Source organism: Camponotus vicinus, unplaced genomic scaffold (assembly GCF_025532165.1).
Source record: "Camponotus vicinus isolate PSW18456_S1 unplaced genomic scaffold, iyCamVici1.0 SCAF_1, whole genome shotgun sequence".
Lineage (NCBI taxonomy): Eukaryota > Metazoa > Arthropoda > Insecta > Hymenoptera > Formicidae > Camponotus > Camponotus vicinus.
This window is the reverse complement of record NW_028141945.1, coordinates 25,287,917-25,304,604: the sequence shown is the minus strand read 5'-3', so window position 1 is coordinate 25,304,604 and position 16,688 is coordinate 25,287,917. Positions and strand designations below refer to the sequence as shown.

Genomic DNA, 16,688 nt, shown 5'->3' with positions numbered 1-16,688 from the left:
AAATGGTAATAATTATTATTCTCTTGCAGCACGCTGAAAACAATTTTGGAACGCGAAAACAGTACTGTCAGTATTTTCAGCGCACTTAGGAAGACACTTTATATGATAAACAAATACATAAATTTAATACCCACACAGAAAAAATTATCTAATGGATATCTAATAAATATCTAAATGGCTATATAAGGTTTATGCCCTCTATAGATAACTAGTAGATCCTTTAATAGGTTACCTTTAATTTTTTAAATGGAACCCCCTATTTTTTATTATGTATTCTTATAGCTTATCTCGAGAACTTTCCAAAACACTATAATAAAGTATTTCTTCATTGAGTACTTTTCGAGTTATGAGGCTTGAAATAATTTCTTAATTTTACATAAACCATAAAATATCTAGTAAAATATTCATTTTTCGATTATCTTACCTTAATACTTTTATATGCAAAATAATGAGAGGAATCAATTGGTGTAAAAAAAAACATAGTTGTTTTTAAGAAAAAATATTATATAAAGGGTGTCCTAGACCACCCGTACACCCCTTTTCTTTCAAAAACTAAGTATTTTAGAGAAAAACATTTTCGACAAAAATTGTATGGTTTTGAGGGGAACATAAGATGGTGTCATTGGTTTGACCTTGGATGGCATCGTTAAGGTGAGGTCAAGGACACCTTTAATTTTTTAAATGGAACTACCTATTTTTTATTGCATATTCTTATAGCTTATGTCGACAGCTTTCCAAAACACTATAATAAAGTATTTTTTCATCAAGTACTTTTCAAGTTATAAGGCTTGAAATAATTTCTTAATTTTACATAAACCATAAAATATCTAGTAAAATATTCATTTTTCGATTATCTTACCTTAATACTTTTACGTACAAAATAATGAGGGGAATCGATTGGTGTAAAGAAAACACATAATTATTTCGAGAAAATATGTAATTTGCAATTAACAATTACATTTTTTTTCGAAACAATTATGTGTTTTCTTTACACCAATCGATTCCTCTCATTATTTTGTACATAAAAGTATTAAGGTAAGAAAATCGAAAAATGAATATTTTACTAGATATTTTATGGTTTATGTAAAATTAAGAAATTATTTCAAGCCTTATAACTCGAAAAGTACTCGATGAAAAAATACTTTATTATAGTGTTTTGGAAAGCTCTCGACATAAGCTATAAGAATATGCAATAAAAAATAGGTGGTTCCACTTAAGAAATTAAAGGTGTCCTTGACCTCACCTTAACGATGCCATCCAAGGACAAACCAATGACACCATCTTATGTTCCCCTCAAAACCATACAATTTTTGTTGAAAACGTTTTTCTTTAAAATGCTTAGTTTTTGAAAGAAAAGGGGTGTACGGGTGGTCTAGGACACCCTGTATAATTGTTAATTGCAAATTACATATCTTTTTTTAAAAACAACTATGTTTTTTCTTTACACCAATTGATTTCTCTCATTGTTTTGTATATAAAAGTATTAAGATAAGATAATCGAAAAATGAATATTTTACTAGATATTTTATGGTTTATGTAAAATTAAGAAATTATTTCAAGCCTCATAACTCGAAAAGTACTCAATACAAGAAATACTTTATTATAGTGTTTTGGAAAGTTCTCGAGATAAGCTATAAGAATACATAATAAAAAATAGGGTGTTCCATTTAAAAAATTAAACCTTCATGTGACATTTTTGTTTATTACTTAATAATTATTGCGAATTTTGCAAAATGGTAGAGGACTTTTCTTCTTAGTTTGACCCATCTATCATCATTTTTCGTTTGGTCCCTCACGAATCGGACACCCTGTATATATCATCTACATATCCATATCCATTAAGTAACTACTAAAGATATCCACTAGATACACACGATATTATTCTCATATCTATATTCACACGCAAGAAAAACGGGCCACTAAATTTTAGCACAATTTTTTAACATCTTTCAATAGCAATAAATCAGTGAAAAATCATCATATTAAGATGAAACAAAGCTCAAATTAAAGCTTGAACATTTCTCTTAAAAACAAAAAACAAATTTGACTTACAAAAAATGTTTTACAAAATGGCGGACGTTGAAGATAGACTTTGAGAAATGGGAAACAAATTTATTTAAAACAGTTGCATTGCTCAGTTGTATCAGTTTCCTGGTACAAAAATGTATGAGCTTTTAAGCTCATTTATTTCCTAACAAATTCATATTTTAATCAATTTTCTGCGATCTTCTTTGATACAAAAATGCTAAAATTTAATGGCCCGGTTTCTTTTCGTGTAAGTGTATATTCACCAAGTAGCTACTAAAGATATACTGAATATTTATATACATCCACATCGCGTCTTGTCACTAGGTAGTGAAAACGGGAGCGCCGAACTCGAGAGTGGAATCCAATTAAGACAGTATACAGGGCGAGCCTGAAAAACGTTGTCTGTAAAATGACGTATTCCTGACACCATTCTAAGACAATTTTTCCTTTACCAAAATTTGATTTGAAGCGTAGTTTTTGAATTATGAGCAAAAATAGTTAGTAAATCACGCGTCGGGTACAGAAGGCAGGCAGGAGCGGCGCGGCGTGCCGCGAGCGCGGGCGCAGCTGACCGCCCGACGGGTGATTACCACCGCATGAGTCGCTAACTATTTTATCTTATAACATAAAATTATGCTTTAAATAAAGTTTTGGTAAAGAAGAAAATGTCTTAGAATTACGTCAGAAATACGTGTTCCTTAAAATAACGTTATTTTAATAATGAAAAATTGTTCCGGATCGCCGGCCGTCCGACGTTGCAATCAGCTGATTGCTACACGCGATGTGTGTATGGCGGAGTGTGTGCGTAAGAGAGAGAGAGAGAGAGAGAGAGAGAGAGAGAGAAAGAGAGAGAAAGAGAGAAAGAGAGAGAGAGGGAGGGTAGGAGGGACAGACATTCATACACACGCACGCACTTTTTTTCTCGCTCTCTTTCTCTCTTTTACGCAACACTCATACACTCTCTCATTCAGTCTCTCACTCACACTCTCTCGGTCACTCACTCACTCACTCACCTGCTTACTCACTTGCTCACTCACCTTGTAGCAGCATAGCGAATCTTCATGCTATGTATTGTTGTTATCTGCTGCACGGTTATGATTGCTAGAGATGTGCGACACATCGAAACTTTTTCGATTATTAATCTCACACTCGATTGACACAATACAGATTACACGATAACGAGTTTACTGTTTATTCACTCACTATTGATTTATCGATACCAAAAATTACTTTCAAAGAAACGCGAATGCAAACAGCACATGACTCGACGCGAAGCGACGGACCGCGGAGACTGCGCGACCATAAGAGTTATGTTGCCAGAAATGCGACACGCGACATCTAACAAACGACTTGCGCGTGGCGCGTGATTGACGCGAGATAAGACGAACAATCGGCTGAAACCTTCGCATTGCGAATGCGGTAGAAAACATGAAACGTATAATGACATACTTAAAAAACTAATTATTTATTATAAATAATAACTAATTATTTATTATAAATAATAACTATTTCTAATTATAATAAATAATTATTATTTTAAAAAGCATGTGTTGTACGTTATTATGTTTTCGAAATTATTGCATTCACGATGCGAAGATTTAAGTCAATCGCAAGAATAATGTAATTAAAATTACATTTGGAAAAATTTATTTTTATTCTGCTCATAATGAAATGTTCCAACGTGAAAATGTATTGGTCGCTCTGAAAAGAGCGGATTGACTAAAAAAATTTTAAAGCAGATGCTCAAAATGCCCGCCATCCATCCTAATGCAAGCTCTCATGCGTTTTAATAAGTTTCTTTCGACGTTTTCCATTATTTCTTCGTCAATATTCCAAATAGCGAATCGTAATCTTGTCTCCAGATCTTCAATATCTTCGGGAAGCGTTTTATAAATTACTTCCTTGCAGTATCCCCATAAGAAAAAATCTAGAGGATTGAGATCCGGAGATCTTGCGGGCCAACGTATCGGGCCGTACCGACCCATCCAGCGCCCGCGAAAATTCTCGTTTAAATAATTCGTAACGATCCTGGCGTTGTATGGCCCAGCACCGTCTTGTTGGAAGATAATATCGTTTCTTTCAAATAATGGCACATCTTCTAAGAAATGTGGTAGATTTTCTGTTAATAAATCGACGTAGGTTCTTCCAGTTAAAATATCTGGAAGAATAACTGGACCAAGTATTTCAGTGCCCATTATTCCAGCCCATACATTAATCTTCCAACGAGTTTGAAAATTTCGAAATCGCGTGACTCTGGGATTTTCTTCGCTCCAAAAGTGCATATTATGCACATTAAAAATTCCTTCTTGTGTGAATAGTGATTCATCGCTGAATATCACACGAGAGGAATATCTGGGATCTCGATCGACGTTTCGCAGACAATTTTCGCAAAACGTTCGTCTTGACAATCGCGAATGTAGCGGACGTTAATTAGTGATTGGTCGCGGGAGGCGAGGAGGGCCATAGACCCCCAGCGAAGATCGTATAAATTAGACGCACGATCGGTGATGCAATCAATAAGCCTGCGATTATCAAGACGAACGTTTTGCGAAAATTGTCTGCGAAACGTCGATCGAGATCCCAGATATTCCTCTCGTGTGATATTCAGCGATGAATCGCTATTCAAGAAGGAATTTTTAATGTGCATAATATGCACTTTTGGAGCGAAGAAAATCCCAGAGTCACGCGATTTCGAAATTTTCAAACTCGTTGGAAGATTAATGTATGGGCTGGAATAATGGGCACTGAAATACTTGGTCCAGTTATTCTTCCAGATATTTTAACTGGAAGAACCTACGTCGATTTATTAACAGAAAATTTACCACATTTCTTAGAAGATGTGCCATTATTTGAAAGAAACGATATTATCTTCCAACAAGACGGTGCTGGGCCACACAACGCCAGGATCGTTACGAATTACTTAAACGAGAATTTTCCCGGACGCTGAATGGGTCGGTACGGCTCGATACGTTGGCCCGCAAGATCTCCGGATCTCAATCCTCTAGATTTTTTCTTATGGGGATACTGCAAGGAAGTAATTTATAAAACGCTTCCCGAAGATATTGAAGATCTGGAGACAAGATTACGATTCGCTATTTGGAATATTGTCGAAAAAATAATGGAAAACGTCGAAAGAAACTTATTAAAACGCATGAGAGCTTGCATTAGGATGGATGGCGGGAATTTTGAGCATCTGCTTTAAAATTTTTTTTAGTCAATCCGCTCTTTTCAATACATTTTCACGTTGGAACATTTCATTGTGAGCAGAATAAAAATAAATTTTTCCAAATGTAATTTTAATTACATTATTCTTGCGATTGACTTAAATCTTCGCATCGTGAATGCAATAATTTCGAAAACATAATAACGTACAACACATGCTTTTTAAAATAATAATTATTTATTATAATTAGAAATAGTTATTATTTATAATAAATAATTAATTTTTTAAGTATGTCATTATACGTTTCATATTTTCTACCGCATTCGCAATACGAAGGTTTCAGCCGATCGTTCGTCTTATCTCGCGTCAATCACGCGCCACGCGCAAGTCGTTTGTTAGATGTCGCGTGTCGCATTTCTGGCAACATAACTCTTGTGGTCGCGCAGTCTCCGCGGTCCGTCGCTTCGCGTCGAGTCATGTGCTGTTTGCATTCGCGTTTCTTTGAAAGTAATTTTTGGTATCGATAAATCAATAGTGAGTGAATAAACAGTAAACTCGTTATCGTGTAATCTGTATTGTGTCAATCGAGTGTGAGACTAATAATCGAAAAAGTTTCGATGTGTCGCGCATCTCTAGCAATCATAACCGTGCAGCAGATAACAACAATACATAGCATGAAGATTCGCTACGCTGCTACAAGGTGAGTGAGCAAGTGAGTAAGCAGATGAGTGAGTGAGTGAGTGACCGAGAGAGTGTGAGTGAGAGACTGAATGAGAGAGTGTATGAGTGTTGCGTAAAAGAGAGAAAGAGAGCGAGAAAAAAAGTGCGTGCGTGTGTATGAATGTCTGTCCCTCCTACCCTCCCTCTCTCTCTCTTTCTCTCTTTCTCTCTCTCTCTCTCTCTCTCTCTCTTATGCACACACTCCGCCATACACACATCGCGTGTAGCAATCAGCTGATTGCAACGTCGGACGGCCGGCGATCCGGAACAACTTTTCATTATTAAAATAACGTTATTTTAAGGAACACGTATTTCTGACGTAATTCTAAGACATTTTCTTCTTTACCAAAACTTTATTTAAAGCATAATTTTATGTTATAAGATAAAATAGTTAGCGACTCATGCGGTGGTAATCACCCGTCGGGCGGTCAGCTGCGCCCGCGCTCGCGGCACGCCGCGCCGCTCCTGCCTGCCTTCTGTACCCGACGCGTGATTTACTAACTATTTTTGCTCATAATTCAAAAACTACGCTTCAAATCAAATTTTGGTAAAGGAAAAATTGTCTTAGAATGGTGTCAGGAATACGTCATTTTACAGACATAACGTTTTTCAGGATCGCCCTGTATAAGGCCGTGCACGGTACAAGACCCGCGAATCACAGCTCATCGATCAAAGAGCGCACTAGCTCGAAGACTATTATAGCCGCATCTTTTCTATCTTTTGTGAGGAGCTTCAGAGCTTCAACAATTAATCGCAGACGATCACGAATTCTGTTATATATAAAACATGGATATCCATGCAAAAATTTAATAAATATCAATAAATGTAATATATGTAATATATATGTAATATATATATATTTTTTTATTTATATATACACACATAAGTATCCACTGGATGTTGTATGGATATTCTGGATGTTGTGGATAATGGCTTATACATCTTGTGGATATTTATGAAACTCGTTTGGCGAACATTTGGATATCTACAGCTATTTCTAATAACTCTGATTCTCATATACTCGTGGATATCCTTATGTTATGTATCAATGGGGGTAACATTAATACCCACACTGTCTTTTCGTATAATGTACTTTATTGTTGTTTTATTATGAATATATAGAGAACACGTATGAAAGAAATGATATTTAAACGTATCGCTTAGAGGCACTTCGCCTTGTCTCGTTAAACGTATCGCTTAGAGGCATTTTGCCTTGTTTCATTAAACGTATCGCTTAGAGGCATTTTGCCTTGTTTCTTAGTCGGACCACGACAACGCCTTGGGAATGTTTTCCTGAGTCGTGGTTCACACACATGTAACGTATCGTATTGAGTGTTCTCTGTTCGGCTTTTTAATCCGTACTGACGAGCTGAGCCTCTGCGCTCAGCTCCCCACCACTTATTATTTGGTGAGTTCGCTGGGCCTTGCTATTACGTGTATCGTAAACGCGTTGAGGCCTATAAACTCGCATGAATGTGTGTGTGTATGTGTTTATTCTTCTCGACTAAGATATATGTCATGCACGACGTCGCATTCCACGTAACACACTCCCCCCGTTGAGAGGGTACCGATCAACTACGCATCGTTGATCTCGCATAAGTATAACGCATGTTACGGCTATCGATCAACTACGCATCGTTGATCTCGTATGAATAACGCATGTTATAACGTATATTATGTACATTACGAATGCTTATGTTACAATATACATATATATGTACATCGTATTATCATTGTTCGACTGGTAACGGACACAGCATTTTCGCAGCTCTCTTCATTTCGCTAGTGGCAGTTTTGACAGTAGCAGCTTGGATTACTCCGTTTTCGCCTGGATGTATTTCCTTAATCCTGCCCAATGCCCACTGTGTGCATGGCAGATTTTTTTCTTTTATAAGTACGACGGTACCAACGTCTAAATTTGATCCGTCCTTCTACCATTTATTGCGCATCTGAAGTTCATTGAGATACTCCAGGTTCCATCGCGTCCAGAAATCCTGTCTTACCTTAGTAATATGTTGCCAGGTAGACATTCGATTGACTGGAACAGACGAAAGATCAGTTTCTGGTAGGGACGTTATCGGTTTTCCGATCAAATAATGAGCCGGAGACAACACCATCAGGTCATTTGGGTCGGACGAAATGGTCGTAATGAGTCTCGAATTTAGGATATCCTCGACTTCGGTAGTAAATGTATTCAATTCTTCGAAAGTGAATAAAGTATCTCCTATCACCTGTTTAAAGTGATGTTTGAAGAGTTTTACTGATGATTCCCATAACCCACCGAAATGGGGTGCGAATGGTGGTATAAAGTGCCATGTAATTCTACGTTCGTTCGAAAAATTGTCTATGATCTCCTTATGCTTCTCAGAATTGAATAAGGCGTACGTTTCTTTTAATTTATTATTCGCGCCTACAAAATTGGATCCGTTATCTGAATATATATGTTCTGGTATGCCACATCTCGCTATAAACCGACGCAATAAATCGTCAGCTATAAATCCGCTATGCCGCTATAAATCCATCAGTTGACAAATCGCTTACGACTTCAAGATGTATAGCCTTGATTGTCATACATACGAACACGCATACTCGTACATATGTTTTAATCCGCGTTCGATTACGGTATTTCCTTTCTTTAATAAAAAAGGGGCCACAAAAATCAATACCCGTATTAGTAAACGGTACAGAACGCGCGTCGGAGGGAGATTGCCCATATTATAATCGACGGTATTTGCCTGAAATCGAAAACAACGCACGCATGTACGTACAATTTTCCGTAACTGATTCCGACCATCTGGTAACCAAAATTTCTGTCTTAATAAATATAATGTAGTTTGTATACCTGTATGATGATGTGTCTCATGGATTTCGCGAATAATGTGATCGGTCAAACGGTGACAATTAGGAATCAGTATCGGATGTTTTTGACCGAACGTTAGACTCGACATTTGTAATCGACCTCCTACGCGAATTAAATCATTGTCGTCTAGAAACGGGCTCAAATTCGCGAATTTACCTTTAATCGTTGATATTTTGTCTTTTAGCCCTTTAATTTCGTTGGGAAATCTTTCAGCTTGAAGCATCTTTATTATTCGTATTTCTACTTTATTAATCTCTTCCGCGTTTAATGGTCCAGAATGCTTATTCCTGGGTAAGACGCGAAAACAATATGCTACTACTCTTAATAATTTTGAATAAGACGAGTATCTATCAAAAATTTTAAAATCGTTATCTTTGATCATCATGCAGATATTCTTTTTCAGTTCCGGTATCTCCGTTATTTGTGTAATTTCATTGGGCCAATCAGTCTCATTCTTCGCTAACCACGAGGGTCCTGTGAACCACGTTAGATTTTGCAAGAAAACGCGAGGTAGCTGTCCTCTCGAGATCGCGTCCGCTGGGTTATTCTCCGACCTAACGTGTCGCCACTCTATTGAATCGGTGATTTCTCTTATGGCTGCGACGCGATTTGCTACATAAGTCTTTAATAAATGTGGAGACGTTTGTAGCCAGTGAAGCACAATCGTCGAATCGCACCAAAATATAACTCGGTTGTATACGATCTCCGTTGTGCCGCTTATTTCTCGATATAACTGTGCCAGTAATAAGGCGCCACAAAGTTCGAGCCGCGGAATAGTAATAGTTTTTAAAGGTGCAACCCGCGATTTAGCGCATAAAAGTCTAACGATCGTATTTTCAAGTTGCCTTCTCGAACGTAAGTACACGCACGCACCGTAACCGATGCTGCTAGCATCGCAAAAACCATGCAATTGGACCTCGTTGTAATCCGCAACTAGTATTTTCCTATCAAAAGAAATCCGATTCATCGTTGACCATTGTCGAGCGAACTCTAGCCATTCCGTGTATATAGTTTGCGGTACTGATTCGTCCCAATGTAAGTCGCATCGCCATACGTCTTGCATCAATTTTTTCGCATATAATATAACTGGACCTAACAAGCCTAAAGGGTCAAAAATCTTTGCAATTTCCGATAATACGTCTCGTTTCGTTAATCGTTCCGCGATGTTAATCGAACGAGTCGTGTAATGTATTTTATCATCTCGAGTGTTCCATGTTACGCCTAATGTCTTTAGAGTGTGGTCTACATTTAACACAAAATTTGCATGGAGTACTTCGGACTTTAGGTCACTGATCATTATTAGACGCCTATTGTCGTATGGCAAAACCCCCCCGAGCTAGTAATGCGGTTATCTCATCCCTTATCTCGCGAACTTTATTGATTGTCTCAGCGCCCGTCAATAAATCGTCTACGTATAAGTGTTTTTCGAGTATTTCGGCTGCTCTGGGATACCTGTGCCGTTCGTCATCCGCGAGTTTTTTGACGGTCCTAATCGCGAGAAACGGCGAAGAGGCAACACCGAATGCGAGTGTGTTGAGTTGGAACGTATCGATTGTGTGGTTTCTACATCAAAGTATACGCTGGTATCGTCTGTCATCCTCATGTAACCACACCTGTCTAAACATTTTTTCGATATCTGCTGTAATTACATATTGGTACGCGCAAAATCTTATTAAATGCGAGATTAAATTGTTTTGAATAGTAGGCCCTACTAATAACACGTCGTTAAGAGATAACCCGTTATTCGTTTTTGCTGAAGCGTCGAATACTATTCGCACCTTGGTGGTATTACTCGTCTCTTTACTACCGCGTGGTGTGGCATATAGTAACCGTCATCGCTTGGGTCTTCTACTCGAGACATATGTTTTAACGTTCAATATTCTTCTAACACTTTGTTATACTCGCTCTTTAGTTTCGCATCCGCATTAAGCTTACGTTCTGCTGCCGCTAGTCATTTAAGTGCAATATTTCGAGATTCTCCTAGATGTTGATTTATGTTACGAAATGGTAAACGGACTTTGTAACGCCCGCTGTCGTCTCGTGACCGTTTTCACATAGTGTGCTTCGCATTCGATCTCTTCTTCCGATTTCTGTTTGCCTACTGTGACTTCTTCGATAGTCCAAAACTTAGTTATTAAATTATCTAACGTTGTTAAATGATACGCCGCGTAATTCGATGGGTTTTGTGATGCGCCGTTTCACCAGCGACTACCCATCCCAGACGCGTTTTCTGGAGATATAGATCGTGATCTTTGTGTGTTAGATTAATTTGACCGAATGCGAATAACGACAGCGTCGCCCCTGAACTGATTAACAAATCGACGGGCCTCGGTAAGTGGAAGTCTGGATCCGCTAATCTAATGTTTGCAGGTAAATTAATTGAGTCGCGCGGAAAGACCTCTGATGGAATTAGATCCGCGATAGCCGGTATTGTCAAGCACGTCAATTCCTTCGAGTAACCATCATGTATTGATTGTATGGTAATTCGTACCACGCCTTTCGATTTTGTATTCATATCATTAATCGTGGCGATTGGTAACGATTGTTTGATCACGTGTACGCCGAAACGTCTTATGACAGATTCCGAAAGAAAATTCGCACTTGCACATGTGTCTAATAAAGCGCAACATTTAACCAGCTTGTTTTTGCGACCCCGGATGTGTATTAATGCGCTTGTCAATAATTGCGGCGCGGAAATGTGTAACGTCGTGAGGCTCGTCTTTCTGTTATCGGTCGGTTCTAGTCAATTGGTTTGAGCGGATTCGGATTTCGTCGCATCGGATTTTCGGTTGGTCGAATAATTCTCTTGATGTAAAAGAGTGTTATGTCGTTTCTGACAAATTGTGCAGTTGGAAAATTTGCATGTGCTGCCTATATGTGATCGTAGACAATTGTAACATACCTTCGCGAACCTTACTGCTTCGATGCGTTTATGTACCGGTAACTGTTTGAATTTCTCGCATAAATAGAGCGGATGTTTTTTAGCTTTACAGATTATGCAATTACGAGATGCGCTTATGGTGAACGCTTGGTTCGAAGGGCCATTTTGCTTTCTTTTGATAGGAGGTTCTAATTTTCCCTTTTCTATTTCCGCCATTTTTGACCTTTCACGTTTCGATGCGCAAACCGCGGTTTTATATAAGAATTCGTACATCTGATCGGGTTTCGGAAATTCGTCTCTTTCGAGAGTTGTTTCCCATTTCTCTAACGTGATCTTGGGTAATTTACTCTCCAAGATGTGAACAATCATTTCCGGTCCTACTGAAACCCCTAGAGTGTTTAACGACGCGACGTGTTGTTGCGCGTCGTCTGCTAGTTTGGATAAACTACTCGATGTCTCCTTTTCTATTACAGGTAAGTTTAAGATTAATGATAAATGTCTCGAAATCAGAACTCGTTTTATTTTATACGAACGCTCTGAGACCCCCCTAGCGTGTTTAACGACGCGACGTGTTGTTGCGCGTCGTCTGCTAGTTTGAATAAACTAGTCGATGTCTCCTTTTCTATTACAGGTAAGTTTAAGATTAATGATAAATGTCTCAAAATCAGAACTCGTTTTACCTCATACGAACGCTCTAATATATTCCACGCGTTGGAATAATTTATTCCGTCTATCTCGAATATCCGTACTTTACTAGCGGCCTCACCAATTAACGCTGATTTCAAATAATATAGTTTGTCTATATCTGATAAATCCGTTTGTGAGCCTATCACGTTATGAAATGCATTTTTAAACGATAACCAGCATTCATATCTACCGTCAAAAGTTGGCAGAGCCGCCTCGGGTAACTTAATCCGCCGTGTCTTGCGTGAGGTCCTGACTACATCGTTATCGTCTCGCGTTTCGACGCTCGCTCTGTCGGGTCCCGCGTTTGATGTACTCGCCGCGTTTACGATGGTTTCTATTTTTCCTGCGACGTAATAGAAACGTTCTTGAATATTCTCGAATTCGGTTTGATGTCCCTCATCCGTATCTAATATAGCGAGTTCGTCATTGAACTCTTCGTAAGCGTGGTATAAATCGGTCAAACGCGTTAATCTTAATTTTAATGCAACGTTATCTAAATTACCTTTGTCGAGGGCATTGCCTAAATTAGTTATTTGAGACTTCAAAGACTTCCTTTTTTGTACGATGAATTTGATTCTGTTCGACATTGTTATGTGGTATGGGTTGAATTATGTTCGAACGACTTATCTGTTTCGTTGGATGATGTCCGTGCGTGTGTTTAGATATCTCTCGCCTTTTTTCCTTTGTCTCCCCGTAAATCCACTAGTGATCCTCAGATCCGTTCGTAGATGCGTAGGAGTTGATCGCTTGCACAGAGGCCGTTCGCCGACCTCACAGGAGGCACCAAATGTTATGTATCAATGGGGGTAACATTAATACCCACACTGTCTTTTCGTATAATGTACTTTATTGTTGTTTTATTATGAATATATAGAGAACACGTATGAAAGAAATGATATTTAAACGTATCGCTTAGAGGCACTTGGCCTTGTCTCGTTAAACGTATCGCTTAGAGGCATTTTGCCTTGTTTCATTAAACGTATCACTTAGAGGCATTTTGCCTTGTTTCTTAGTCGGACCACGACAACGCCTTGGGAATGTTTTCCTGAGTCGTGGTTCACACACATGTAACGTATCGTATTGAGTGTTCTCTGTTCGGCTTTTTAGTCCGTACTGACGAGCTGAGCCTCTGCGCTCAGCTCCCCACCACTTATTATTTGGTGAGTTCGCTGGGCCTTGCTATTACGTGTATCGTAAACGCGTTGAGGCCTATAAACTCGCATGAATGTGTGTGTGTATGTGTTTATTTTTCTCGACTAAGATATATGTCGTGCACGACGTCGCATTCCACGTAACACCTTAATGCCTATGAAGAATATTCAATGGATATCTAATATCAATTATTTTCTGTATGGGTATACTTTCTTTCTTATAAAAACATTCGTGTTAAGGAGTCTTGGGACGCTTCTTTGCTATCCCAATTCTTGAACTCATCTAGAATTTTTATTAGGAGCGGATTGCCTCCTAAGCGATCAATCTCAGCTCTTGCTTTCATGTCCAATTCTTCAAGTACGCTTCTTGTATACTTGAGAGAGCCAAATTTTTCTAACAATTTAATGCAATGACGTTTCAATTCGATATCTTTTGTTCGTTGTTTTAGAATATCTTTATCAGACATTATTAAGGAAACTTATATATGTATAATAAAATTATAAATAAAATTATAAAGTATTTGAAAATTGTATATGTGTATATGTAATGTAGGGCTGTTTACATTTCTTTAGTAAATGTGTTACTAGTGTGTTAACTAAAAAAATATAAAAAAAATAATATATAATAAAGGATACTCATTATTTGCTTATCATCAGGATTGGTTGTAAGCGCATGAATAATTGGAAAGCTGAATTTTCCTTCAGTCAAATCCTCACAGTAACTTATATCTTCGGTATACTATAACAAAAAATATATTGACTTCAATCTTTTCAGTTCATTTAAGTACGTATAACGTTGCAAATATATATATTATTACTCACATCACCGAGGCATAAATTACAATAATCATCACGTATTTGATAGTATAAACTCAAAATAGCTAATAGCGGCGACAAATCTTCTTCATAAGTTGAGAACAATTTCATTAATCTTACTGGCAAGTTAAAGAGACAACCAATCTCTGTAAAATTAATAGAAATTTCAATTATACATATATATATACATATATATATATATATATATATATATATATATATACACCCAGTAAACACTAAGTAACAGTAATATAATTACACAGGCCCACAAAAAAAAAGTACCCTGTGCTGGCGATCTGATTAGGCTAGTCTCATGTATTTTGGCCCACTGAATTCGAATCTGACGTCAGAATTGTTGCGTCACAGTTTTTTTTAAATCTCAACAATAGACGAAAATTTCGTAAAAATTGACATTCTAGGGTAATAAGACTGCGCTTCTTGAAGAAAAAGTTACCGAAATCATATTTTAATGTATTTTCAGACATTATAAATCCAAATCCGACCTAGAATATAAACGTTATGCTCAATTTATGATGCGAGCTGGACCTAATGCCCGAATAATGTGTCTTATGATCGTCCGCGCTTACGCACTCTTTTATCTTCAAATGACCTGTGAAGTGGATTTCTCTTACGCTTTTTTCTTTCTGCTATATTTTCTCTTTTTAACATCCAACAAAAATCAGCCATCATATTTTCATCCCATCGTCCTTGATATCGGCGCTCCATTTCTTTAATATCTTGATGGAATCGCTCTCCTTACTCTTCACTGTAATCCTCAAGATTTTCTGGAAAGTAATCTAGGTGTGAATGGAGAAAATGCAATTTTAGATTCATTAAGCATCCTAATTTACCAAAACTTTTAACCATATTAGCTACTATTTTCTCGTAATCTTTACTTTTGTGATTACCCAAGAAATTTTCTAGTACTTCTTGAAAACTAAGCCACGCAGCTTATTCAGTGTCATTCATCGTAGTAATGAACGTTTCGTCCTGCAGCATTGTACGAATTTGAGGACCATCGAAAATTCCCTCCTTCAACTTGGCTTCGGATTATAATAGATTACGAGAAAATAGTAGCTAATATGGTTAAAAATTTTGGTAAATTAGGATGCTTAATGAATCTAAAATTGCATTTTCTCCATTCACACCTAGATTACTTTCCAGAAAATCTTGGGGATTACAATGAGGAGCAAGGAGAGCGATTCCATCAAGATATTAAAGAAATGGAGCGCCGATATCAAGGACGATAGGATGAAAACATGATGGCTGATTTTTGTTGGATGTTAAAAAGAGAAAATATAGCAGAAAGAAAAAAGCGTAAGAGAAATCCACTTCACAGGTCATTTGAAGATAAAAGAGTGCGTAAGCGCAAACGATCATAAGACACATTATTCGGGCATTAGGTCCAGCTCGCATCATAAATTGAGCACAACATTTATATTCTAGGTCGGACTTGGATTTATAATGTCTGAAATTACATTAAAATATGATTTCGGTAACTTTTTCTTCAAGAAGCGCAGTCTTATTACCCTAGAATGTCGATTTTTACGAAATTTTCGTCTATTTTTGAGATTTAAAAGAAACTGTGATGCAGCAATTCTGACATCAGATTCGAATTCAGCGGGCCAAAATACATAAGACTAGCCTAGTCAGATCGCCAGCACAGGGTACTTTTATTTTGTGGGCCTGTGTTATTGGTTATAATTTCCCACTCAATAAATATAATTGTTACAGTTATATAACATGTATAACTTGACGTTTGCTGGGTACGTGTATATGTGTATATATATACAGGGCGATCCTGAAAAACGTTATGTCTTTAAAATGACGTATTCCTGACACCATTCTAAGACAATTTTTCCTTTACCAAAATTTGATTTGAAGCGTAGTTTTTGAATTATGAGCAAAAATAGTTAGTAAATCACGCGTCGGGTACAGAAGGCAGGCAGGAGCGGCGCGGCGTGCCGCGAGCGCGGGCGCAGCTGACCGCCCGACGGGTGATTATCACCGCATGAGTCGCTAACTATTTTATCTTATAACATAAAATTATGCTTTAAATAAAATTTTGGTAAAGAAGAAAATGTCTTAGAATTACGTCAGAAATACGTGTTCCTTAAAAAAACGTTATTTTAATAATGAAAAGTTGTTCCGGATCGCCGGCCGTCCGACGTTGCAATCAGCTGATTGCTACACGCGATGTGTGTATGGCGGAGTGTGTGCGTAAGAGAGAGAGAGAAAGAGAGAGAGAGAGGGAGGGTAGGAGGGACAGACATTCATACACACGCACGCACTTTTTTCTCGCTCTCTTTCTCTCTTTTACGCAACACTCATACACTCTCTCATTCAGTCTCTCACTCACACTCTCTCGGTCACTCACTCACT

At 37.7% G+C, this 16,688-nt stretch overlaps 1 protein-coding gene across 1 annotated transcript; it reads right to left on the bottom strand.

Annotated features, from left to right (window-relative positions):
* Positions 1 to 6,794: 6,794 nt before the first annotated feature.
* On the bottom strand, positions 6,795 to 14,446 carry LOC145959846 (terpene synthase-like). Its single transcript, XM_083079037.1, has 4 exons — positions 14,313 to 14,446; positions 14,127 to 14,229; positions 13,638 to 13,944; positions 6,795 to 6,943 (listed from the first exon to the last, which is right to left on the bottom strand). Exons 1-3 carry the CDS (start codon positions 14,415 to 14,417, stop codon positions 13,709 to 13,711), a joined length of 444 nt encoding a protein of 147 aa, XP_082935163.1. The 5' UTR covers positions 14,418 to 14,446; the 3' UTR covers positions 6,795 to 6,943; positions 13,638 to 13,708.
* Between the last annotated feature and the right edge of the window lie 2,242 nt (positions 14,447 to 16,688).